The sequence below is a fragment of the Myxine glutinosa genome, chromosome 11 (assembly GCF_964187855.1).
Source record: "Myxine glutinosa chromosome 11, kmMyxGlut1.1, whole genome shotgun sequence".
NCBI lineage: Eukaryota > Metazoa > Chordata > Myxini > Myxiniformes > Myxinidae > Myxine > Myxine glutinosa.
The window spans coordinates 80,801,105-80,827,604 of record NC_136271.1 but is presented as its reverse complement, the minus strand read 5'-3'; the positions used below and the strand labels follow the sequence as shown (position 1 = coordinate 80,827,604).

The window sequence follows — 26,500 nt, the reverse complement described above, 5'->3', positions numbered from 1 at the left end:
ACATGGGTTTAACACATACCAATAGGTGAAAGGGTCTTATCTAGGCATCAGAATTGTGAAAATGCGTGTAACCGATTTTTAAAGTAAATTTTTGCTGGACGATGTACTCATTTTCAGTAGTGCCTGGATTTCGTGACCTTGCGACCCCTGGTGACCTAATTACTGATCCAATTTACATATTAATTAATGCAATGCGTAGAGGGCTTCAAGACACACATTATGAGTCGTAATATGTTGGCCTATCTTGTGTGGTTCAAACGTTATGCCTATTTTTATTTCCCCAAACCCATAATTTTGTTTTAGAATTTGGCCGCATACAAACAAAATAAATCGATTTTCACCAAAAACGCGGAGGCTACGGTAATTATGACTAATATTCTCATGTCTGTAATCATTACCTTTACTGAAAATCTCGATCTATCTGCCCCAATTTGGTTTAACCAACTTATTTAGACAACTTCTGGGAGTGACTAGTTTAAAAAAAACAAATTTTGGCATTTTCCAAGCATTTTTAAGCAATATTCTTGGCAAACATGTATAAAAATGGTTAAAATAAGTATTGACATGTTCCAAATTATAAAGTGAATAACATTTGATAAGTACAAATTAAGATTTGACCATCAGAATTTACCATGCAGCAATAGTTTTGAATTACATGAATATTCCTTGAAAATGGCAGCCATTTTTAAAGATGGCGTCGGAAATGGCATTAAGCTACTCATTTGAAATGTCCATCACTCATTTTCATGGACGTCAGACATTGGTGTAACTAAAAATCATAGTGGGAATTAGTCCCCAAACTTGATACTCAACTTCAAAATTTTTGGACCTGGCTCATGGACTGCATCCATGTCATCAAACATTATATCAACATGACCATTTCAGCGATTGACAGTTTACGGGATTGTTTTCTCAAACGCCGACTATATCTATCTATCCATCTATCTATATATACAGACTTGGCATTTAATATGGAATATTTATTTTGTGGGGGTGAACTTACTTTTCAAGATGACTTGGAACCAAAAGTTCATTGGAATTATGTTGAAATTATTCTACATTTTGTTAATGTGACCTTTAAAAGAAACAAAAAACCACATTTGACATTTCGAAGCAAATAAATTGATCCTTGAAAGTGATGTAAACCGATATTGAACTCAATTCACGGACAGTACTGTGTTAAACTTCTGTACGTTTTCCAGAAGTATATCTATTTTGCACATTAGCCAAAAAAAATTTCAACAAAAACAAAAGCTAAATTATGACTGGGATTACAGACAGTAAAATTACAGTTCAGTACTTCGTGTAACCCACACGAGCATTCAGGAGAGCACGTACACGTCGAGGCATGCTGTTCATGAGATTTGCCAAGGTTTGGACAGGAATCGCTTTCCATGCAGTGACAATAGTCTGCTGCAATTCACGCACAGAGGTGGGCTGCTGGTCCGAGTTCTCCATTTGACGCGTTAATTCTGCCCACAAGTTCTCGATCGGATTCATATCCGGGCACATGGCAGGCCACTCCATATGCTCTACACCACGGTCAGCAAGAAAGTGTTGGATCATGCGAGCACGATGAGGCCATGCATTGTCATCTTGGAAGACAAAGTTTCCTCGAAAGGCTGCACAAACAAATGGAAGTAATGTTTCTTCCAGAATTGCCCTGTGCTTGAACTGGTTCAGGTTTCCATTCAGAACAACCAGGTCAGTTTTGCCCCTGCATGAAAAGCAGCCCAAACGGTCACCCCACCACCTCCAGCTTGGACTCTTGGCACTATACAATCTTCGTTGTGGGCTTCATGCACTTGTCTGCACACTCGGACGCGGCCATCTTGACGATAGACCAGAAATCTAGACTCGTCACTGAAGGTCACGTGATTCCAGTGTCCTGGCTGCCATTGACGGTGCTCTCTGGCCCACTGCAATCGGCGCTGGCTGTGTTGTCTGGTCAGGCGTGGCTTTCTCAGGGGACGCCTGGCACGATAGCCTGCTTGAACCAGTCGTTGGTTGACTAGCCTTCTGGATGCAGGCACATTTGTCAGTTGCTGCCACTCAGCCCTAAGCCGATTAGCTGACTTGGTACGGCCATTGCAGACTAACCGGTGCAGCTGGCGATCATCTCTCCTTGTGGTTCTGCATGGACGTCCTGGCCTCGGTATTGGAGTAGGGACACCCCTCTGAGCATTTCGTTTCAGGATCTTTGACACCTGACCTTGAGTGATGCCATACTGCCGAGCAATAGCACGCTGTTTCATGCCAGAATTTCGTAAAGCCACCACTCCATGACAAACAGCATTGTCAAGTTGACGGACCATCTCCAGAGGAAGCGGCAATAACTTTTGCAGATGTGCAGCAGTTGTTTCCCACTAATACAGAACCCTTATATACCCGATTGTGAAGCCAATTGTCAAATGTACCTGTCCTTACATTTTGTCACGCCACCTGTGATATAATCCTGTTATTGACTTCTTGCTGCGAAAGACAATCAGTGACATGGTTCTTTCAACAAAGACATCACCGAAGGGTAAAAGAAACTCACCAGATTGATATACTGAGTTCAGAAAGTAAACCCGTCAAGAAAAAAAAAAAATTCCATATTAAATGCCAAGTCTGTATATACCACCGTATATCTATCACCGGCACTGATCTCGCAAAGCGAGATGTGTTTTACCTGATAACGTTATAAATAAATAAATAAATAAATTAAAAAAACAAACCAGAATGAGAATCCCAGCCTCGCTTAAAGAAATGCATATATACACTTAGTTCTGAAATCGCTAGAAATGGTAAATTTTGTCAGATTTCACTCCGTATTTGGAGATTATTTAGTCCACAGCATCCAATCATATCCGAATCCAGATTTGGTGATACGATTCAAAAATTATGTAATGATAATCGATCGTGCTTCCACGGCAAGGCACGTTTGAATAGGCTGAAACAAAATGGCGGCTTATGAACCCAGCGAGGTGCAGTGGGCTGACCAAGATGGTGCGCCGCCATATTGGTCAACCACCACATCAGGTTTTTTTCTTATGAGCACCTCGTTAATAATCTTCAAAAACGATGTGATAACACACCCAAACACCCAGTTTTCATCCTTGCAATCTTTTGGAGGTCCAGGTGTATGCATGCAAAGTTTGGGGCCGCAAGGTTTCATGGTTTTGGGGTTATGGAGGAGACGGACGGACGGACACTGCCTATTATGAGTGATTTTATTTTATTTTTACGTGTTTATAAAAAAAGCACCTGCAGATGAAATGCCAGTCCAATGGCCATGTCTAAAGCATCATTACCTCCACCACAGAAGGTGGACGGAGGATATGTTTTCACCCCTGCTTGTTTATTTTTGTCTGACTGAGCAGGATATCTCAAAAATTTATGCACGGATCCAGACAAAACTTGGTGGACAGATTGGATGTGCGACAAGGCCAAATTAATTCGATTTTGGTGAAGATCTGAATCCGAATACGATAAAATATTTTTTTTATTTGAAAAGTGATTCTTCACCATTGAGATATGGGACCAAAAGCGATATATAGCATATCTCAAAAAGATGTGCATGAGCTATGACAAAACAAGGTGAATAAGTTGGGTAGGTGATAAGATCAAGCAAATTTGATTTTGGTTCAGTTCCGGATACAGATCTGGCCTATCAGTGGGATACAGAACGTAAACTGTTCAGCCGGGCAGAGGAATACACTCTACTGAGTGCTGATCTAGTATACACTCTGCATTGAACTGGCTGAGGGTCAGAACAGCGAGACACCAGAGCTAGATCCCTTCAAAAAAGTTGCATTCGGATTTTTGCAGTGAGAGGGAATGACAACGTTGCATAAAGTTTGACATTTACAGGGAGGAAAAACTGCTGCGTGGATGCACTTTCGGGAATTTTGCTTCTCCAAATTCCCAAACTCTCCTCCACACAGACGCCTCTCTAGTTAAAGCTGTTGACACGATCACAATGATCAGCAAACCCAGACAACAGCCGACGTGTTCCCTCTTAGCCACTGAGCTCCCTTAGCCACTTCAGTAAGTGTAAACGAACCTCAGCCGACCGGCTCTTTAAAGCAGTGCATCAAAAGAGAACAAACTCCTGAGAAGTTCATGATGTTTTAATGATGACACACTTTTATTTATTTTATGAGAGATAATGGAGGCATTGCTTTATCCAAAATTCATAATGAAAACCGAAGGAGCTAGTAGTAGGGAGAAAAGTGGAAATTAAAAGGTGACAGCAACTTACCAGCGATGAGAAGTGTATCAAGTCGTGGAGGGGGCAGTGGTGGCTTAAAAAGCTTCGTCGCGTCTTCTTCTGGCAGAAGGGCCTCACCCCTCTCCTCCCGTGACTTGTTCTCCTGTTGTCTGCGATGTAGGTACTGCATGACAGCAAATGGAATAACGGCATGTACAGTGCAGTGCAACTGTTTGAGCATCTAAAACAATTAAGTGCAAAGAACATCTCCTAAATAAAGTTTATTAAGCTTATTGCTGTTGTCGGTTTTTGTTTCTACAATTCGTGCCCCCAATTTTTAATGGTACCACAGAGTTTCGTAGATCCCGAGGAATACTAAACCACTGTTTAGAATCTCTATTTACGGCGTAGCCCATCGGGCATAGCCGTCTAGAACAGTGTTTGTCCGTATGTATGTATGCATGTGTGTGTGTATGTATGCATGTATGTATGTATGTATGTATGTATGTATGTATGTATATGTCCCCTCAAACGTATCAGAGCTGAGGATCTGGTCACATGATAGGGTGATGTGATTACGTCTAATGTCATTACGGCGGTGGGGCGGCCGACTCTCCACACACCACCATGTTGGTTTATATTTCGTTCATGCCGAACACATCATCGAATCTGTCATATATCACAATTGCCATGCTCTGCCTTTACGTTTTTCATTCAGTGTGAAACACAAACGGATTGTTAAAATGACCATGAAACATCAAAAGCATCGGCGTTACGGCTCTTCCAACAATACGGTACGTTTTGGCCTTTGGCGTTACGCCTCATCTTCGGACAAATTAAGCCCAGGTTTCTTAATACAGTTGTGTATTGTTTCAGGAGTATAGTTTTCGTAATAGTAATAATAATATAGTAAATATAACCAAAACACTTTAATCCCAATGTCATGAATACAAAGTTAATGGATTGAAGCGGTGTATGGTTCATGATCAATGATGAGCGGTGTTCAGCACCAATATTAATAACCGCAGTATTAACGGAGAATAAAAGTAAGGAATTAGCCTCGGTTTTTTTAAATGGTAACATCATTTTCGAAATAATATCGTAATTTTATTATTTTATATCGTAACGTTAATATTATAGTAAATCTAATCGTAACACTAATCCCGTTGTAGTTAACGCAAACGTACTGGAATTTAAAATATATCATCTACATATTAAAGGAGCGGCAGTTTTGTGTTCGTCACGTCAAAATGTCACAACATTTTAATTTACCAGAAGGCCTACACCCACTCACTACGGGAGCTGCAGGAGGGGTCATTCCTCGTTGGGGTATATAATTAGTCGATCTATGATCGGGTCTCAAGAACATTGGGTGTGTTCATTTACCAAGTTTCTTGTGGAGAGATCGCCAAGTGGTTAAAGCATTCGAGTGAACACTCCATTCAAAACACTTAAGGAAGAGCTGGCGTGGCAAGCGAGCATACCTCCAACCCTTGTGGGGTATAATCGAGATCACAGTATATCTTCCCTCAGTTCTGCAAGTAATACTTACCTCACGGATGTCGTGATTCCTCCAAATTTCTTTAATGTTATAAACAGAATTAGTGACCGTTTAAAAAGCTAATCATATGTGTTTGCGGTTTATAATATTTTACAAGCCCGGCTACGCTGCTGTTGGACGTTTGGTCTTGTTTCTTCATCCTACACTCCAAATTTGCAAGGTGTATTTCGGGGAGCTGGCTGGAACTTTGGTATGAACTTTTGCATCAATAATGGGAACAAAAACTATGCAAAAAAAAAACAATTTTTGACCATGACCTAATTTTAAGGCCATAACCCAATTGTAAGCATTTTAGCATTTTCACCACAACTCGACTGACGTTTGTCCGATCAGACCTAAATTGCCCTCTTTAGATACCACAGAGCAAGGTGCATTTACAGTGCATTCAGAAAGCATTCAGACCCCTTCACTTTTTTCACATTTTATTATGTTGCAGCCTTATGCTGAAATCGTTTAAATGCATTTTTTCCCTCATCAATCTACACTCAATACCCCATAATGAATGAATGAATGATCGTTTTAAGGCCATTTTCCCCCGCTAAAGCGGGGGTTAGCCTTGCGGGCCCCATGACAATCATGGTTCCCTGTTTGAGGCAATGTTTTTATGGTCGGATGCCCTTCCTGACGCCAACCATTGGTCATGCTCTTATGATGCGCAGGGAGACAGTGTGCCTATTCTGAATCGGGGTACACACAGTGATCATTCATCCCAGCAAGCTGGTACTCAATTTGCCGACCTCGGAAGGATGACAGGCTGAGTCAACCCCCCTGGCGTTAATTCAGCGATCGACCGGGATTCGAACCCAGGATCCTAGGATCCCAAGCCGGCACCCTAACCGCTAAGCCAACGCCAAGCTACGCCAACCAGCCAGGCTACGCCTACGCCAGGCTACGCCAGGCAACGCCAACCCATAATGACAAAGAGAAAACGTGATTTTAGAAAGTTTTGCAAATTTATTAAAAATAAAAAACTGAAATATCACATTGACATAAGTATTCATACCCTTTGCTACAACACTTGAAATTTAGCTCAGGTGCTTCCCATTTCTCTTGATCATCTTTGAGATGTTTCTACATCTTGATTGGAGTCTGCCTTTGGTAAAATTCAATTGATTGGACATGATTTGGAAAGGCACACACGTGTCTGTATATGGTCTCACAACTGACAATGCATATCAGAGCAAAAACTAAGCGATGAGGTCGAAGGAACTGCCTGCAGAGCTCAAAGACAGGATTGTGTCGAGGCACAGATCTGGGGAAGCCTAAAAAAAAAACTCTGCTGCATTGAAGGTTCCCAAGAGCTCAGTGGCCTCCATAATTCCTAAATGGAATAAGTTTGTAACAACCAGGACTCTTCCTGGAGCTGGCCGCCCGGCCAAACTGAGCAATCGAGGGAGAAGGAGCTTGGTAACAGAGGTGACCAAGAACCTGATGGTCACTCTGGCTGAGCTCCAGAGATCCTGTGTGGAGATGGGAGAAACTTCCAGAAGGACAACCATCACTGCAACACTCCACCGATCTGGGCTTTATAGCAGAGTGGCCAGACGGAAGCCAAACAGTTCAATCTTTGTTTCATCAGACCACAGAATCTTGTTTCTCACAGTCAGAGTCCTTTAGGTGCTTTTTTGAAAACTCCAAGTGGGCTTTCATGTGTCTTTCACTGAGGAGAGGCTTCCGTCTGGCCACTCTGCAATAAAGCCCAGATCGGTGGAGTGTTCCACTGATGGTTGTCCTTCTGGAAGTTTCTCCCATCTCCACACAGGATCTCTGGAGCTCAGCCAGAATGACCCTCGGATTCTTGGTGACCTCTCTTACCAAGGCCCTTCTCCCCCGATTGCTTAGTTTGGCCGGGCGGCCAGCTCTCGGAAGAGTCCTGGTTGTTCCAAACTTCTTCCATTTAATAATTATGGAGGCCACTTAACTTCTTTTTTTTTTTCACTTAATTATACACTTTCCAGAGCGTGGTTGAAGCGCTTGAACCAGCCAGAGCTTGCGGAAAACTCTGTCGTAGTCAGCTCCTGCTTGTTGCTTCAACATCTCAAACAAACTTTTTGCTTTGGCCGTGATGGTTAGCATTCTGAGTGGGACTCGCTTTTGAGTCTGGTCTTCAATCCAGGTCATCAGCATCTTTTCCATATTCGATATCGGCCCCTCTCGAAACTTGGTCGATCTTGTTGCCTTCATTGAAGCCGATCCTTTTACCGCTTGAAGAATCTTTTGTTTTTCATTATCGTCGTGATAGTAGAGTGCGACATGCCGACATCACGTGCGATATAATTCACAGATTTGCGGCCCTCACGCTGTCTTATTATTTTCGGCTTCTCCTCCAAATCAATGCTCTTGCGTTGTTTCTTGCTGCTGCTACCACTAGGGCTGGTTGCGCTGCGTTTGGGATCCATGTTTAACTTTAGGGTGGATTGATTTTAATAAAATCAAATGAAAAGACAATGGAATAACGCTCATGATACGCGGGGGTAATCGAGACAATCGATTAGATTATCGACAAATCGATCGACAAATCCATTACACGGGTGATCATCATATGCCTGGCAGCACAATCTATTTTGTTTAAGAACACGTGATGCATGCATGAGCGCGCCCGCTCTAAGGCCACTTACGTCCACTAAGTCCCGTTGTCTGAACGGTTTGTTTTTTTTATCCACATTATTTTATTATTTTTATGGGCCACGGACGTATATGCGATCGGACGTTAAGCGACGCCTGACCGTACGTGTATATGTATATTTAGCCTGGTGTTGGCTTAGCGGTTAGGGTGCTGGCTTGGGATCCCAGGATCCTGGGTTCGAATCCCGGTCGATCACTGAATTAACACCAGGGGTGTTGACTCAGCCTGTCATCCTTCCGAGGTCGGCAAATTGAGTACCAGTTCACTGGTAATTCCCTGTGTGTCGCAAGAGGCGACTAACAGGGTTGGCGGCAGGAAGGGCATCCGGCCGTAAAACATTGCTTCAAAAAGGGGATCACGGTGCCCGAAAAAGGCCAACCCCTGCTCTGCGGGGGAAAATGGCCTCTAAAGGTGGTTCATATATATATACATACATACATACATACATACATACATACATACATACATACATACATACATACATATATATATATATATATATATATATATATATTCTCTTTGCAATAAGGTAATCGATGATCAATTTGGCAGGCTGGTTGAAATTTCATAAATAGTCATGATTGCCAACGTCAAGCAAAGACGGAACAGATGAATAAAAGTACAAAATGACAACACACCTGCTGCTTCTGGTTCTGCTGCTTGGCAGTATTCCTGATGCAGTTGTTGTACTTGGTGATGTCCTGAGTTAGCTCATCCACACGCTCCATGAGGAGCTTCAGGTTCTTGCCGAGATGATTGCTGAAAAATTACACAAGGTCCTTTTGTTTGACATACTAACAGCATCAGAACAATCCGAAACTATATATAATTTGACATAGTGACGTCGACCGATATGCCTCCACCCATCTTTGCGTACTCCAACTTTGGCCTAAAACCTCAAGAGCATTTGGCATCAATATCTTCTTCTTTTTTTTTTACATATGTGTCATGGTACATGTATGTAGTTTAGTTCAAATCCCTACTTCAAAAACTTTTTTTACCTGACATGACCACTGGCCTTTGACCTTTGACCTCTTGATGCGAAAAAAACGAAACAGTTCATTTTTGCATGATAATATATACTGATATCACGTTTGGCAAAATCCCATTGCTGGTTCACAAGTTATCGTGAGTAACAGGACTTTACCCAACACAACCTCTGACCCAAAATTCTAATCAGGTCATCTGCACAACATTATACATACTTGTACCAAATTTAATTAAAATCCCTTCAGCTGTTCTCAAGTATCACATTTTTACCTGACATGACCTTTGGCCTTTGACCTCGATGCCAAAATCGTGTCATGTCATCTTTGCATCACAATATATAATTACACCATGTTTGGTCAAAAAACTCATCACTGGTTCACAAATTAGCGCAGTAAAATATTTTTACCGAACGGGACCTCTGGCCATTGACCTCTTGACCCCATAATCTAATCGGTTCATCTTTACATTATAATCGCGGCAAAGAAAACCTATCACGGACCGCCGAACAACCCTAAGATATAATGCGTCCAGTAACTTTGGCAGCGGAGGCATTAAAAAAAATGGCGTGAAGTACGCCAGTCCAAACACAAAGGTTAAAAGGAGGTTTGGAAGGCAAATACTTGAATCACTGCCTTTACTCACCTGCTGGCTAAACTGAGTAGTTCCTGTTTTTCAGAGACAGGTGCCTTTGCTTCAAGCTCCCACAGGAGAACATTAGTGAGATACGAGTTCTTCAATACAACGGGTACTTCTTCAAACAGGTGCTCATAAGTTACAGCGGCCTTCTTCATCCTGCATCCGCATCATCAAATAGTTATCACCTCGTGTGGAGCACAGTGGAGCAGGTGTACAAATGTTTATTTAGCAGCACATTGGATGGACATACTACATCTACTTTGATGATGAATACAAAAATATTAACATTTTTATCTTGTTCTATTAGTTTGACCTACTTTATAACCAATTATTTATGAGAGATGATGCAATTACAACGCTTTGTGCAAGCCTCAGGCATCTTAAAGTCAAAATATACTTGTCTGCCTCAAACATTCAGGCCCCCGTCGAGGTACGTTAATTAATTTTGCCACCAGACTAATATCCCACAACTTCACATACCCTTCAAATGAAAAGTCCCTCTCCTTGAAGACCTCCATTAATTTTGGTGTTATCCGGTAGGCTTTGAGAGACAGCGAGCCAAGTGCTGTCTTTACAGGGTCTGAAATTCCATAAGAACAACAAAATACAAAATGAGAGCAGCTTTACACCCGTGTCAAAAAGCATCTTAAATATTTGCTGCCATCATGGACATGCACAGGAACACACCCAGCCAACGGTGTGTGAAAATCCATTCGGCTCTCTGAAAGGGCAGTGGCAAATCGAGGCTGCCCAGAATGAATGTATGTCATACAATGCTGTAAAGAGAAGGTCGTCCAAAATTGCCCCCATCACCCACATCCTTCCAGCATTGCCAGTCATGCGCTAGTGGTATGGGACCGGCGCAATGCTTCATTGAAAGGAAATGAAAAATGCCATCAGACAGAAAACTCAAAAGTCACAAAGCCAGAGTCTGCCCTTCTCACCGCAGGCATAGTTAATCTTTTTCATCTTTTATATCCACAGAAAAGGTTTCGGATGATGTCAAAGACTGTAAACATATGCTGCGCTTTTGGTTTGGACAAACAACAAGAGCAGATTTTCAGGATTAAAACCTGCAGTGATGCAAATACATTTCCATTCCTGTTAAAAACTAAAAATCATGATTACAACAAATATTAAATACACTTTAGCAATCAATGTTTACACTCTTGAAAAAGGTGCTTGTGACTTAAGTAAGTTGAACAAACTGGGAACTCAAGTGCATTGAATTCGAACAAGTATCTCGAGTTTAATACACAAGAAACACGCACGCACACGTGAAATTTCATGTGCTTCCTGTGCAGTTTTCTCCAGATAGGATGCGGAGCAAAAGGCAATTCATCTCACATTGTGTCAAACACCAAACTCTGATGGCTTCACTTCGCACATTTTGGCTTGCAACCAGTTAATGAGCACAAATTCCAACTTGGATGCTCTTCTTTTCCCATCTTCACACTTGGTTGACAAAAGATCCGTGTTTAGGCCTATTTTGGGCTCATTTGTCACCATGTACAATGATGGTTGTGACATACTGTGTGGCATACCAGTGGTGTATCAGTGACAAAACGATTTTTGCATGTACAGTACTATTATTCGAGTGAGAAAGAAAATAAATACTGTCCACCCACCCCCGAAGTTATAAAATACTTTTGAACAAATCTCAGCTCTCCTGTGCTTCATAGAAGGAAAAAAAGGCCTGGAATACCTAAAAGCACAAATAAGCCGCTTTAAATTGTCAATTTGCTCTCAACTGAATCCTTTCATCTCCTCTCCCTGTCAAGGTGGAGTGCCCCAAGGCAGTGTCCAGGACCCAGTCCTATTACTGATCTTCATCAACTGTCTCTGCCTTGCTGGAAAATCCTCTCGATACATTTGCTGATGACTCCACCATCTGCTGTAAAATCTCTCATCCTTCAGATAGGCAGGATGCAGCCTCTTCACTCTCTTCAGACCTTGACAAAATCATAAGATGGTCAAACACTTGGATCCACACCAATCTCACTCCCACTCAATCTCTGAAATCCACACAAATTCAATCCACATAAATTTCTCACTCTGAAAGGACAGTGTGGCAAACCCTCCCATCCATATTCTTAACAATCTTCTTAAAGAAGTTCAGTCACTCAGACTCTTGGGTATCACTATCAGCCATGACCTTACTTGGGCAAAACACATTTCAAAGTTGGCCTCCAAAGCCAGCTGCCGACTGGACATCCTCAATCATACAAAGTCCTTCCTTAATACACCTGAACTCCTGTACACTGACGACACTTTCATCCGCAGGGTGATTGAGTACTGTTCTTCCTGCCTCAAATCTTGCTCAGCTGGGCACTGTGTAAACCAAGACCTTTAAAATTATTGGATTCTCCTGCAATGAAGATGAGTCTATGGACCTATCACTTCACCATTGCAGACAGGTCGGTGGCCCCTCTGTCTTTTACCACCTCCTTTCTCGTCTTGCACCCTCTGCTCTTTCCGTGCTTTACCCCCCTCCTCCAAGGTTTCTGTAGGGCACACATGGTCCATAATCAAACCCCTTCTGATGAAACTACCTAAATCCAGGATCACTGCTTACCTCAACTCATTTGTTCTTTTTTTCTTGCCCATGGATCCACCTTCTCCATGCTCTTCATTCCGATTGCTCCCTCCAGGCCTTCAAGACAGCTGTTCACCTCCATATAAAACCATGATCATTTTTACACCCTTTAACCTCCACTGGTGGTGTGACGCCCAATTCTTTCTGCTGTTCCTTTTGTTCTGCTATGTCCTGATCCATTCTATGTTTGAGCTCCTCAATGAGCCTCAAGGTTGTAAACAAAAAAAAAAATTCAATTTTTGATACCATTTTAGGAAAATAAATGAAGCGCTTTATTAAACTTGGTGTCAATTCAAGATGTACATCATACAACCACATAGTGTTACGAATATTTCATTATCACAGTCCAGTGTTCAACACCGTGTGATCCAGAAACAACTGTACGTATTCAAGTGTCTGCATTTGCTGTTGCATCTATCAAACATACTGTTGCATTCAAGCTGTCCGTTACCACAGACCACTGAACAGATGATTAAATAGAGGGCAAGCAGTCTCGAGCAGGGAGACAATGAAGCAGGTGGTGAGGAACGCAAGGCAGGAACGGGGGGCGGAGGCAGGAACGGGGGGCGGAGGCAGGGACGGGGGGCGGAGGCAGGGACGGGGGGCGGAGGCAGGGACGGGGGGGGCGGAGGCAGGGACGGGGGGGCGGAGGCAGGGACGGGGGGCGGAGGCAGGGACGGGGGGCGGAGGCAGGGACGGGGGGCGGAGGGCAGGGACGGGGGGCGGAGGGCAGGGACGGGGGGGCGGAGGGCAGGGACGGGGGGCGGAGGGCAGGGACGGGGGGAGGAGGCAGGGACGGGGGGAGGAGGCAGGGACGGGGGGCGGAGGCAGGGACGGGGGGCGGAGGCAGGGACGGGGGGCGGAGGCAGGGACGGGGGGCGGAGGCAGGGACGGGGGGCGGAGGCAGGGACGGGGGGCGGAGGCAGGGACGGGGGGCGGAGGCAGGGACGGGGGGCGGAGGCAGGGACGGGGGGCGGAGGCAGGGACGGGGGGCGGAGGCAGGGACGGGGGGCGGAGGCAGGGACGGGGGGCGGAGGCAGGGACGGGGGGCGGAGACAGGAACAGGGGGAGAAGACAGGAACAGGGGGAGAAGACAGGAACAGGGGGAGAAGACAGGAACAGGGGGAGAAGAGAGGAACAGGGGGAGAAGAGAGGAACAGGGGGAGAAGAGAGGAACAGGGGGAGAAGAGAGGAACAGGGGGAGAAGAGAGGAACAGGGGGAGAAGAGAGGAACAGGGGGAGAAGAGAGGAACAGGGGGAGAAGAGAGGAACAGGGGGAGAAGAGAGGAACAGGGGGAGAAGAGAGGAACAGGGGGAGAAGAGAGGAACAGGGGGAGAAGAGAGGAACGGGGGGAGAAGAGAGGAACGGGGGGAGAAGAGAGGAACGGGGGGAGAAGAGAGGAACGGGGGGAGAAGAGAGGAACGGGGGGAGAAGAGAGGAACGGGGGGAGAAGACAGGAACGGGGGGAGAAGACAGGAACGGGGGGAGAAGACAGGAACGGGGGGAGAAGACAGGAACGGGGGGAGAAGAGAGGAACGGGGGGAGAAGAGAGGAACGGGGGGAGAAGACAGGAACGGGGGGAGAAGACAGGAACGGGGGGAGAAGACAGGAACGGGGGGAGAAGACAGGAACGGGGGGAGAAGACAGGAACGGGGGGAGAAGACAGGAACGGGGGGAGAAGACAGGAACGGGGGGAGAAGACAGGAACGGGGGGAGAAGACAGGAACGGGGGGAGAAGACAGGAACGGGGGGAGAAGACAGGAACGGGGGGAGAAGACAGGAACGGGGGGAGAAGACAGGAACGGGGGGAGAAGACAGGAACGGGGGGAGAAGACAGGAACGGGGGGAGAAGACAGGAACGGGGGGAGAAGACAGGAACGGGGGGAGAAGACAGGAACGGGGGGAGAAGACAGGAACGGGGGGAGAAGACAGGAACGGGGGGAGAAGACAGGAACGGGGGGAGAAGACAGGAACGGGGGGAGAAGACAGGAACGGGGGGAGAAGACAGGAACGGGGGGAGAAGACAGGAACGGGGGGAGAAGACAGGAACGGGGGGAGAAGACAGGAACGGGGGGAGAAGACAGGAACGGGGGGAGAAGACAGGAACGGGGGGAGAAGACAGGAACGGGGGGAGAAGACAGGAACGGGGGGGAGAAGACAGGAACGGGGGGGAGAAGACAGGAACGGGGGGGAGAAGACAGGAACGGGGGGAGAAGACAGGAACGGGGGGAGAAGACAGGAACGGGGGGAGAAGACAGGAACGGGGGGAGAAGACAGGAACGGGGGGAGAAGACAGGAACGGGGGGAGAAGACAGGAACGGGGGGAGAAGACAGGAACGGGGGGAGAAGACAGGAACGGGGGGAGAAGACAGGAACGGGGGGAGAAGACAGGAACGGGGGGAGAAGACAGGAACGGGGGGAGAAGACAGGAACGGGGGGAGAAGACAGGAACGGGGGGAGAAGACAGGAACGGGGGGAGAAGACAGGAACGGGGGGAGAAGACAGGAACGGGGGGAGAAGACAGGAACGGGGGGAGAAGACAGGAACGGGGGGAGAAGACAGGAACGGGGGGAGAAGACAGGAACGGGGGGAGAAGACAGGAACGGGGGGAGAAGACAGGAACGGGGGGAGAAGACAGGAACGGGGGGAGAAGACAGGAACGGGGGGAGAAGACAGGAACGGGGGGAGAAGACAGGAACGGGGGGAGAAGACAGGAACGGGGGGAGAAGACAGGAACGGGGGGAGAAGACAGGAACGGGGGGAGAAGACAGGAACGGGGGGAGAAGACAGGAACGGGGGGAGAAGACAGGAACGGGGGGAGAAGACAGGAACGGGGGGAGAAGACAGGAACGGGGGGAGAAGACAGGAACGGGGGGAGAAGACAGGAACGGGGGGAGAAGACAGGAACGGGGGGAGAAGACAGGAACGGGGGGAGAAGACAGGAACGGGGGGAGAAGACAGGAACGGGGGGAGAAGACAGGAACGGGGGGAGAAGACAGGAACGGGGGGAGAAGACAGGAACGGGGGGAGAAGACAGGAACGGGGGGAGAAGACAGGAACGGGGGGAGAAGACAGGAACGGGGGGAGAAGACAGGAACGGGGGGAGAAGACAGGAACGGGGGGAGAAGACAGGAACGGGGGGAGAAGACAGGAACGGGGGGAGAAGACAGGAACGGGGGGAGAAGACAGGAACGGGGGGAGAAGACAGGAACGGGGGGAGAAGACAGGAACGGGGGGAGAAGACAGGAACGGGGGGAGAAGACAGGAACGGGGGGAGAAGACAGGAACGGGGGGAGAAGACAGGAACGGGGGGAGAAGACAGGAACGGGGGGAGAAGACAGGAACGGGGGGAGAAGACAGGAACAGGGGGAGAAGACAGGAACAGGGGGAGAAGACAGGAACAGGGGGAGAAGACAGGAACAGGGGGAGAAGACAGGAACAGGGGGAGAAGACAGGAACAGGGGGAGAAGACAGGAACAGGGGGAGAAGACAGGAACAGGGGGAGAAGACAGGAACAGGGGGAGAAGACAGGAACAGGGGGAGAAGACAGGAACAGGGGGAGAAGACAGGAACAGGGGGAGAAGACAGGAACAGGGGGAGAAGACAGGAACAGGGGGAGAAGACAGGAACAGGGGGAGAAGACAGGAACAGGGGGAGAAGACAGGAACAGGGGGAGAAGACAGGAACAGGGGGAGAAGACAGGAACAGGGGGAGAAGACAGGAACAGGGGGAGAAGACAGGAACAGGGGGAGAAGACAGGAACAGGGGGAGAAGACAGGAACAGGGGGAGAAGACAGGAACAGGGGGAGAAGACAGGAACAGGGGGAGAAGACAGGAACAGGGGGAGAAGACAGGAACAGGGGGAGAAGACAGGAACAGGGGGAGAAGACAGGAACAGGGGGAGAAGACAGGAACAGGGGGAGAAGACAGGAACAGGGGGAGAAGACAGGAACAGGGGGAGAAGACAGGAACAGGGGGAGAAGACAGGAACAGGGGGAGAAGACAGGAACAGGGGGAGAAGACAGGAACAGGGGGAGAAGACAGGAACAGGGGGAGAAGACAGGAACAGGGGGAGAAGACAGGAACAGGGGGAGAAGACAGGAACAGGGGGAGAAGACAGGAACAGGGGGAGAAGACAGGAACAGGGGGAGAAGACAGGAACAGGGGGAGAAGACAGGAACAGGGGGAGAAGACAGGAACAGGGGGAGAAGACAGGAACAGGGGGAGAAGACAGGAACAGGGGGAGAAGACAGGAACAGGGGGAGAAGACAGGAACAGGGGGAGAAGACAGGAACAGGGGGAGAAGACAGGAACAGGGGGAGAAGACAGGAACAGGGGGAGAAGACAGGAACAGGGGGAGAAGACAGGAACAGGGGGAGAAGACAGGAACAGGGGGAGAAGACAGGAACAGGGGGAGAAGACAGGAACAGGGGGAGAAGACAGGAACAGGGGGAGAAGACAGGAACAGGGGGAGAAGACAGGAACAGGGGGAGAAGACAGGAACAGGGGGAGAAGACAGGAACAGGGGGAGAAGACAGGAACAGGGGGAGAAGACAGGAACAGGGGGAGAAGACAGGAACAGGGGGAGAAGACAGGAACAGGGGGAGAAGACAGGAACAGGGGGAGAAGACAGGAACAGGGGGAGAAGACAGGAACAGGGGGAGAAGACAGGAACAGGGGGAGAAGACAGGAACAGGGGGAGAAGACAGGAACAGGGGGAGAAGACAGGAACAGGGGGAGAAGACAGGAACAGGGGGAGAAGGCAGGAACAGGGAGAAGGCAGGAACAGGGAGAATGGGGGACATGAACAGGCAGGCAGACAAGCAAAAGTTCTCTATTTCTCAGGTGAATTTCTTTTTTATCCCACGATACAATTCTCCTCAGAAGCTCTCCTCAGGCTCCCTTCAAATACCACTCCTCACGCCAATTCCTTCTGTGAATCCACCAGGATACCAACGGCTCTCCTCAGGCTCGACCAGGACACCAATCGCTCTCCTTCGGCTCAGCGCGGACACTCACGATTCTCTTCAGCACGCTTTTTCTCACTTCATCCAGCGCACCGAACCCAAGAGACACTTTAGCTCCTCCCCTCTCAAACCCGCTTGGAGTTTGCAAAAAAGCACCTGAAGGACTCTCAGACTGTGAGAAACAAGATTCTGTGGGCTTTCATGTGTCTTTCACTGAGGAGAGGCTTCCGTCTGGCCACTCTGCCATAAAGCCCAGATCGGTGGAGTGTTGCAGTGATGGTTGTCCTTCTGGAAGTTTCTTCCATTTCCACACAGGATCTCTGGAGCTCAGCCAGAGTGACCAGCGGGTTCTTGGTCACCTCTCTTACCAAGGCCCTTCTCCCCCGATTGCTCAGTTTGGCCAGGCGGCCAGCTCTAGGAAGAGTCCTGGTTGTTCCAAACATCTTCCATTTAAGAATTATGGAGGCCACTGTGCTCTTGGGAACCTTCAATGCAGCAGAGATTTTTTTGTAGGCTTCTCCAGATCTGTGCCTGGACACAATCCTGTCTCTGAGCTCTGCAGGCAGTTCCTTCGACCTCGTGGCTTGGTTTTTGCTCTGATATGCATCGTCAGCTGTGAGACCTTATATAGACAGGTGTGTGCCTTTCCAAATCATGAACAATCAATTGAATTTACCACAGGTGGACTCCAATCAAGGTGTAGAAACATCTCAAAGATGATCAAGAGAAATGAGAGGCACCTGAGCTAAATTTCAAGTGTCATAGCAAAGGGTCTGAATACTTATGTCAATGTGATATTTCAGTTTTTTTCTTTTTAATAAATTTGCAAAACTTTCTAAAATCCTGTTTTCTCTTTGTCATTATGGGGTATTGAGTGTAGATTGATGAGGGAAAAAAAAAGAATTTAAACGATTTCAGCATAAGGCTGCAACATAACAAAATGTGAAAAAAGTGAAGGGGTCTGAATACTTTCTGAATGCACTGTATATATTTGACTAAGGAAGCACACTAGCACTGACATGACACTGACGTCATGCATATAAATTATACTAACACATCACCTCCAAACTCGGAGGCATCCGCGTGGTACTCAAGTCTTTGCAGAGTGAGATTAGAGCTCTCTGGTCACAAATAGACAAAGGCAGAGATGTCGATCTAGATTTCACCCTTGCTACGGGCCTCATGGGGCCTGCCTTTCAGTCTTCACTGCTTTCGAAACATATTTGTTTGGCACAGCCATCGGCTCTAGGACTTGGAATGCAGCTGCATGGCGCAAACGCAAACGCGCATGCGCACACACGTTTTCGATGAGACAAACAGCCACTGAGCTTGGAAGAAGTGCCACCACTTCCCAAGCCACGATGGGTATCAACGACGCCACAACAATGACACCGCCTTTCTCACCACCTCACTCAGCGGGGCATTTCTCAAGGAGAAATTTCCTCCTCCCCATGGTGGCCAACCTATTCAAACGAAAGCCCAAATACAGGCAATCTCCAACATAATTCGGGCCAAACCATACAATGTCGATTCGATATCGAGTCACCAACGAATTAGGGAACATAATTCAATGCAGGTCTTTCCAGACCGATATTATGCCGTCACAAGAGTACACCAAGCACACAAAACTCGTTTCACAACTTCTTATCATACAAGTGTGTGATTGCAAATTCCACAGAGCATAATCTGAATTACTTAAGAAAATGTACCAATTGAGCAAACTAGAGACTTATATACACCTTAAAATACACATGCCTGGATGCAGTTGAAATCAAGTAACATAGCACAAGATAATCAGTCATATCAGGCTGGTGTTTATGACGTGTCAGTTTTTATGACAGTTAAAGTATATATATATATAAAAAAATTGTTGCACATCAGGACTGGTCTCATCTATTAACCACAGCTGATGTTAATTCAGCCTGGCAAATCTTCTCCAGTAACCTGCTTTCCTCTTATGCATAGATTCATCCCCTCTTCAATTATCTTACCCATCCTAAAAGCCTAGACAATGCAGAGTTAAAATATATTATATATATATATATTATATATATATACATATATTGTATATATATATATATATATATATACATATATATGCCCCTCCCCCCCCCCCCCCCCCCCCCCATTCAAACAATGCCCCACATTTGCGGATTCGACATTCGCAGAACTTTCCAGGAATGTAACCCCTGTGAAAGCCGAGGTCTGACTATCAACTCTCTGCCACCAATGCTCGACTCTGAAGAAACATCCTCAGATGAGGCAGACAGGCCTACCTCTCACTACCTGTAGCCCCTCCACTCCCCACCTGCACCTTCCCGTCCTGTCCTGTACAAGCAATCTCGGCCAAACATTTTGGTGAGTACCCCTGTAACTACTTTTGGTGAAGACCCCTATGTAATTGCTTCACTAATCCCCCAGTGGTGTTTATAACAATAGAGGCCATGGATTTGTCCCCCCATTGGAGGAAGACCCTCTCGTGTTCAAGCTGTTGGTGCTCCTATGGTTGGCAGCGAGTGCCCCGGAAGCATTGACGGAAAGAGTGGCAATCATATGTGTGGGAAAATTGCATGCTCAGTCAGGGTCGCCCAGATAGCCCAGATGGCAAAGCATTGGTACGGTTTTCCAGAGGACCTGGGTTCGACTCCTGGTCTGGGAATGTAATTCTCCCACATGTATCAAATTTAACCCCTGTAACTGTACATTTAAATTGTAGATTTGCATTTTATTTGTGTTCTGTTTAGATTTGTTTAATATTTGTCTCTAATATGTAGTCAAGTGAAGTCTAAGTTGGGTTAGGGTGACAGAAATTTTGTCCTGGTAATGCATCCCCCCATTATAACACGAGAGTCTATGAGAATATCACGTCTGAACATAGTTTTGAATAAAGTTTTGTTTTATAGAACACATCCACAACGTATATTGGAAACTTGCTATACTGCATTGGGGTAATCAGATGGAACCCGAATAAGTTAAGAGCATGATGGAGTCATCAGAATGAATGAATGAATGATCGTTTTAAGGCCATTTTTCCCCGCTAAAGCGGGGGTTAGCCTTGCGGGCCCCATGACAATCATGGTTCCCTGTTTGAGGCAATGTTTTTATGGCCGGATGCCCTTCCTGTCAGGGCCGGACACCAACACCAATCCTGGATAGGATTTGGGTTTCAGCTTCTACTCCTCTACCCTCAAACCCATCCAAATGCAGCCAAGTGCACTTTACAAAAACAAGTTCTGCAAGAATTAACTTCTCCCTTGACAGATAGATAAAGAAAGAGAAATAAAGAGTAAAAGATGAAATAAAAGAAAAGCCTACACCTTCAATGTCCGTCACGTTTTATGGTTGTTCGTCCATGTTCTTATCCTTTTAAATGCTAAACATAAAACAAGGAAGCAGCACGTACCATTTTCAAGGTCTTTGGTATGACTCGGCTGGGGCTCAAACTACGACCGACCTCCCAGACTGAGAGCCAATGTTCTACCCATTACACCACAGAGTCTGGATTGTGACAAAACTGCTGCACAAAATTCAGCAGCATTTTCTCAATTAACTGCGGGAAAGGTGACTTGACCTTGCATAATGACACTGAAACCAATATCCATATTCCATGTTAAGTTGGCTTCATCATTAGCCTTTAGAACCGCCTTTAGAGGCCATTTTTCCCCACAGAGCGGGGGTAGGCCTTTTTTGGGCACCGTGGTCCCCTTTTTGAAGCAATGTTTTAGGGCCGGATTCCCTTCCTGCCGCAAACCGTTAGTCGACTCTTGCGGCACACAGGGAATTACCAGTGAACTGGTACTCAATTTGCCAACCTCAGAAAAATGACAGGCTGAGTCAACCCCCCTGGCATTAATTCAGCGATCGACCGGGATTCAAACCCAGGATCCCAAGCCGGCACCCTAACCGCTAAGCCAACACCAGGCTTCCCATTAGCCTTTAGACTTTATAGAAAAATAGAAGGTATTTAACTTCAATATACATTTCAGCTTGCATTGGGTCAATTATGTCGAAACAAAGGGATGGTACTTTTGTGACAACTATTCGCACAAACTACTACTGTACTACTAAAGAGGAAAAAGCAGGGCTACTGAGAGGCTTAATGGAACTTCCTGCAATATATATTCAAATTCAGCAGGATACCACATTGAATGCCAATAATCACACACGTAGTATAATACCAACAACTTCACCCCATGTTATTTTGACACGATAGCAAACTACGGAACTAGAAATAGTAAAAAGAGAAATACAAACAACACAAATTGCCACGGTGAAAAGAGAAAAATCTCACCATAAACCAGCACTACGGATTCCTCAATCGCATGTTGGTAGCTGAATTGGGAATCCAAGAGGGTCCGACTCACAAACGATCCACAAAACGTCGATTGATACCAACCGACATGCAAGTGATCAACGTTGACGTGCCGCAATCCACGCATCATCTCCATTTGGTAATTGACTGCAAAGAGAGTGTACGGGCACTTGTATTGAGCAAATAGGTTTTTTTGAAATGGTCAAAAAATAAAAACAACATTCCACTTGAAGGGCAAACAAGGCATGGCATAAAGAAAATGCAGGACTTAAGATGGAGTCGACAAAACTAAGCACGCAGAGCTATGCGGTGCTACAAATGGCAGGAATTACCGATAGGCAGGAGCATTGTCATTTCCGTGACCCATGGTGTTGCAATGGACAATAATGATCATTGGAAAATCCAGTGAACTATGGTGAGGTATGCATGCTGTAATAGTCCTTTATAGAAAAAGATTCCATTATTATTGGTAGTACTAGCCGTAGTACCTCCCATCGCTTCACTTACAGGTTTAATCAAAAGAGAGCATGTTGAACTTCACAACAGGATAGCATATCTATTTGCGATTCTCAGTGACTACGGAAAATGAAGTGAAACATGTGAAACTAGAATGGCACTCAGTAGAGAGCATACCTCTACCTGGTTGGAGAGAGCATACCATATCACTCAATGGTGAATAATCACTTAAAAAAATTATATTTGCTTGATCTGTATCTGGATCTTCACTAAATAGTGGGGGGGCCAATGTTTTCCCGTTGAATTCAAATGTTAATTTGTGGACACTGGTTGGGTTGTCTTTAGGGATGATAGAAGTTGTAGAAAAAATATGTCTCCATTTTTTTCAAGTTCTTTATAGCGGCCATTTTGGATTATCAAAATGGCGTTTGTTGAAAACCGAAATTGTCATTATCTTGGCTTCTAAATGACCTAGAGTGTTAATTTTGGTGTCCAAATGTACATATTTGCGGATACTTAATCCAATAAACACACATTTATACACCTACATATGATCAAAAGGGTTCTTATGGCAGCCATCTTGGATTTTCACGCACTTATGCCAACACATATATATATTTTTTTCCATCATTTTCACTTCTAAATCACATAAAGGCTGGACTTTAGTGTTCAAATGTACACTTATAATGTCTTTGTGCAATATTTTTAGTTGGCAGTGTTCATTGTTACATTGAAGGATCTCCATCCTCCTCATCATCAGTGTTATCGATTCCCATGGGGCGCTCCTGACCCGTGTTACCACACACCTCTTCATCTGCCCCACACATACACATCTCAGAACAGTTGAGATGCTGAGACCTGCATGAGCAGTGAGACATGCATTGGGTCTTCTTGCAGTTACATTTGATTAGATGTGTGATGGCAGCTGGGGCTGGAGGGTCCTTGGTTGTGATGGGCACCAGCTGATCTCCTTCTGCTCTCCATCCATGTTCTGTTGGTTGTGGAAGCTGGGGGTCCGGTACATCAGCCTGATGCGACACCATGGCCTGGAAATGTGCACGAGCAATGGCTTCATGTAAAGCTCCCCGTGTTGGTGGCAGCTTCTGTGCCTCTAGCTGTTTCTTGGTAAACAGTCTCTCCACCTCAGCTTGCCCACATCCACAACTGTAGTACGAGGCTCATACAGCTGGCATACAAATGCCTCAATGTCACTTTCTGTGTCAGCTCTCAGCTCCTCAGAGGCCCCAAGGTCATGAAACGCAGATACCACCTCAACAGAGCACCTATTGAGGGCTTGCCAACATGTGAGCTTTCCCTTGCCGGCAAACCGACCAGTCTGGTCTGCTCCCGTGAATGCATGGAATCCTGGTAGGGCTGCAGCCTTCCTGACACCAAGTTCATGTACTATTGGTTCCAGTGAGATTTGCCTCTTTTTGTTCCCCACACCCGTGATGAAGTATGTGTCTTTGCATAGTTCATGGTACCGGTGGAGTGCTAGGATGAATACATCAGTATCAGGTGACTGAATGTACAGCTGTGTTGCACCTCTTCGGACGGCATCTAGACTGTGAAGAAAGATCCTCGTATCAGCCTCCTCCTGGGAGCTACGGAGATGCTGTACATCCATGCAGTTGGAGAAGACATCCTGCCTTGAAGTGACGATGAAGACCTTGGTAGTCCCCTCAAAGTGACACAGAGCTTTCTTTGCCAGATAGACAGTTAGCTCATCTTTGGTGTTGGTGTGCGACAGGAACTGTTTTGCTGTCAGTTTCCCAATCGGGGTGCTGTCTTGAACGTGGTAAGCAGTGGGCGGCTTGCCACCTTGGCGCCTCTCCCGTGTGGCCTCTTTCAGTGAATTTGGCAGATCATATCGGTCAAACACGAGGTGGACTTCATCATACCCGTTGGTCTTGCAGTCCAGTGTTGCATTGAAATGGCCAGCCCACTGGGCACATGTTTTGACCCATTGTGGCTTACCCATTGCTTGCACTAATGCCATGCCATCTATGACAGTCACCTTCTTGGGAGGGGGTGGAGTATGTTCAGGATTGTCGTCGTCTGGCTGCTGACCAGTGCCAGTTGACTTCTTGGGTAGATCTTCTAGGATGCCCATGAGCTTGCTTTTGTCTGTGCATGGTAGTAGTGTCCCAGCCATTGCAAAGAGGGTTCGTGGAAGCGCGGTGAATTCATATTGACCTATGGCATCCTTCAAGTTGATCTCTGGTCGTGAGCGGGCCACGATCAGCATGCGCGCAAACAGTGACCTGTCGTCTTTCAGCTCTACAACCTTGTCTGCCAGTTTGTGCTTCACAGCTTTCCTGGCACTCTTCCACATCTTCAGTTTGACCTTTCCCATTCTGGCCCAAAGGTTGATTTCATTTGTGTTGATGCGCTCTGCAACAAACGTGTTATACGCTTTCTGACCAATCTCATCTTGGTTGCAGACATCCTTCTGTACTTCAGCTGGCATCACCACCTTGGTGATGATAGTCGTCAGGTCTTCACCCTCATGCGTCATGGGATTCATGGACTCTCTGATCACATTCTTCAGTCGACGAATGCTGTCTTCCTGCCGAGCCCAGACTGTGGTTGATAGGTCGTGGTGCTCCTTGCGTGTAGCTGATTGTGAGCCAGCCATCTGACGGGCTTCTTCAGCAAGCCTACTCAGCTCTGGTGCTGTCAGAAAGAACCTTTCGCGGGCACTGGCATTCTGGGTAATGCCCACAATACCCCCTGTCACCTTCATGATCCTGTTGATGTGCTCCAGTGCATGGTCCACACCTACAGCACAGAAGGGGATTTCATTCTTATGGACACTGAAGTTCCCATCCATGAACTCTTGGTAGATCCCTGGATCTGTCATCTTCAGGGCCTTCATCTCTGCAAGGTACCGGGGAGTCAGCCTGGCATATTTCTGTTTGTCATGTGCAAAGAAGTATATGCACATCTCATCCAGTGAAGACAGGTGAAGCTCAAATTGTCCATCACGGGTGGCACGGATGAATGTGTATATCAGCATTATCATCCGCATGTAGCGTCGCACAAACTTGAACAGTGGACTCTTGGCTTCTTTCCTCTCATCAAACTTTGCCATGGCCTCCAGGACTTCGTTTGACTCGAGGACAGCTAGCATGTTGTTCTGCGCGCTTGTCATCTCCTCTCGGTTGTGTAGATGACAGCTCTGGGCAACCTGTTGTGCTGACTGGGTACATGGCATGACTTTCCTTAGTGACCTCTTGACAGAAGAAACAAAGGTCTCTGTTGAATGGAGTTGATGATGAACGTGTGAAGCGAAGAGTCTCGTCTTGCGTAGAACCTGAGGTACTTGCAGCGGCAGGTGCAGAAGAAGGACGTCCACACCTCTTATGAAGATGCTGGGTGTCGCCATGTTCGCAGGCTTTCTGGTGGCGAACTCTAGCACGCTCCAGGTGAGCAGTGTTGCATGTAGATCCATAACATGCCCGGTGCCACTTTGCTTTATTGTTCCTCAAGTCAGTGGCAGTGAAACAGCTTAATCGTTCGCTGATCTGTTTGAAGTCGGCATCACCATATCGTGCCCTCTCCTGGATGAACTGGAGAAACTTTGCATATGAGCCCAGTGCTGGCTCAGTCACTAGTGCACCTTGGGGATCCTGGCACTGAATGCAAAGTGTGAAATCAGTTTCTTTCTTGGTTTTCTTGCTTTTTGGCTCCATCATAGCTCAGGGTCACGAATCTGGAACATACAAATAACAAATAACAATTAAGATAGATGTGCATTAAGTTAGATTTTGGACACTGGTTCGGCTGTGCCATAAAAACCTATTTTTATCCCTTGTAGGTTATTAAAGAAGGTTTCATTCAATTCTCTATCCCCAAAAATGTACAACTGGACACCAGAATCGAAACTCTAGGTCATTTAGAAGCCAAGATAATGGAATTTTACGTTTTCGACATCCGCCATTTTGAAAATCCAAAATGGCCGCCATAAAGAACTTGAAACAATTGGAGACATATTTTTTCTAGAACTTATATCATCCCTAAAGACAGCCCAACCAGTGTCCAAAAATTAACAAGCAATTTCACCGGGCATTTCAATCTGCTACATTGGCCCCCCCACTAAAAATTGAATCGACTCTTCCTTGCCATACATCACAACCATTCCACCAAATTTCATCCAAATC

The 26,500-nt window shown here is 46.5% G+C and overlaps 1 protein-coding gene across 1 annotated transcript in view; it reads right to left on the bottom strand.

Annotated features, from left to right (window-relative positions):
- EIF3H (eukaryotic translation initiation factor 3 subunit H) overlaps window positions 1-26,500 on the bottom strand; it is a 46,770-nt gene that overhangs the window by 7,478 nt on the left and 12,792 nt on the right. The window contains exons 3-7 of the mRNA XM_068130915.2: window positions 21,861-22,028; window positions 10,486-10,585; window positions 10,012-10,161; window positions 9,018-9,138; window positions 4,244-4,376 (exon numbers count right to left, since the gene is read on the bottom strand). Coding sequence (XP_067987016.1) covers window positions 4,244-4,376; window positions 9,018-9,138; window positions 10,012-10,161; window positions 10,486-10,585; window positions 21,861-22,028 — 672 coding nt within the window. The remainder of the gene's footprint in view (window positions 1-4,243; window positions 4,377-9,017; window positions 9,139-10,011; window positions 10,162-10,485; window positions 10,586-21,860; window positions 22,029-26,500) is intronic.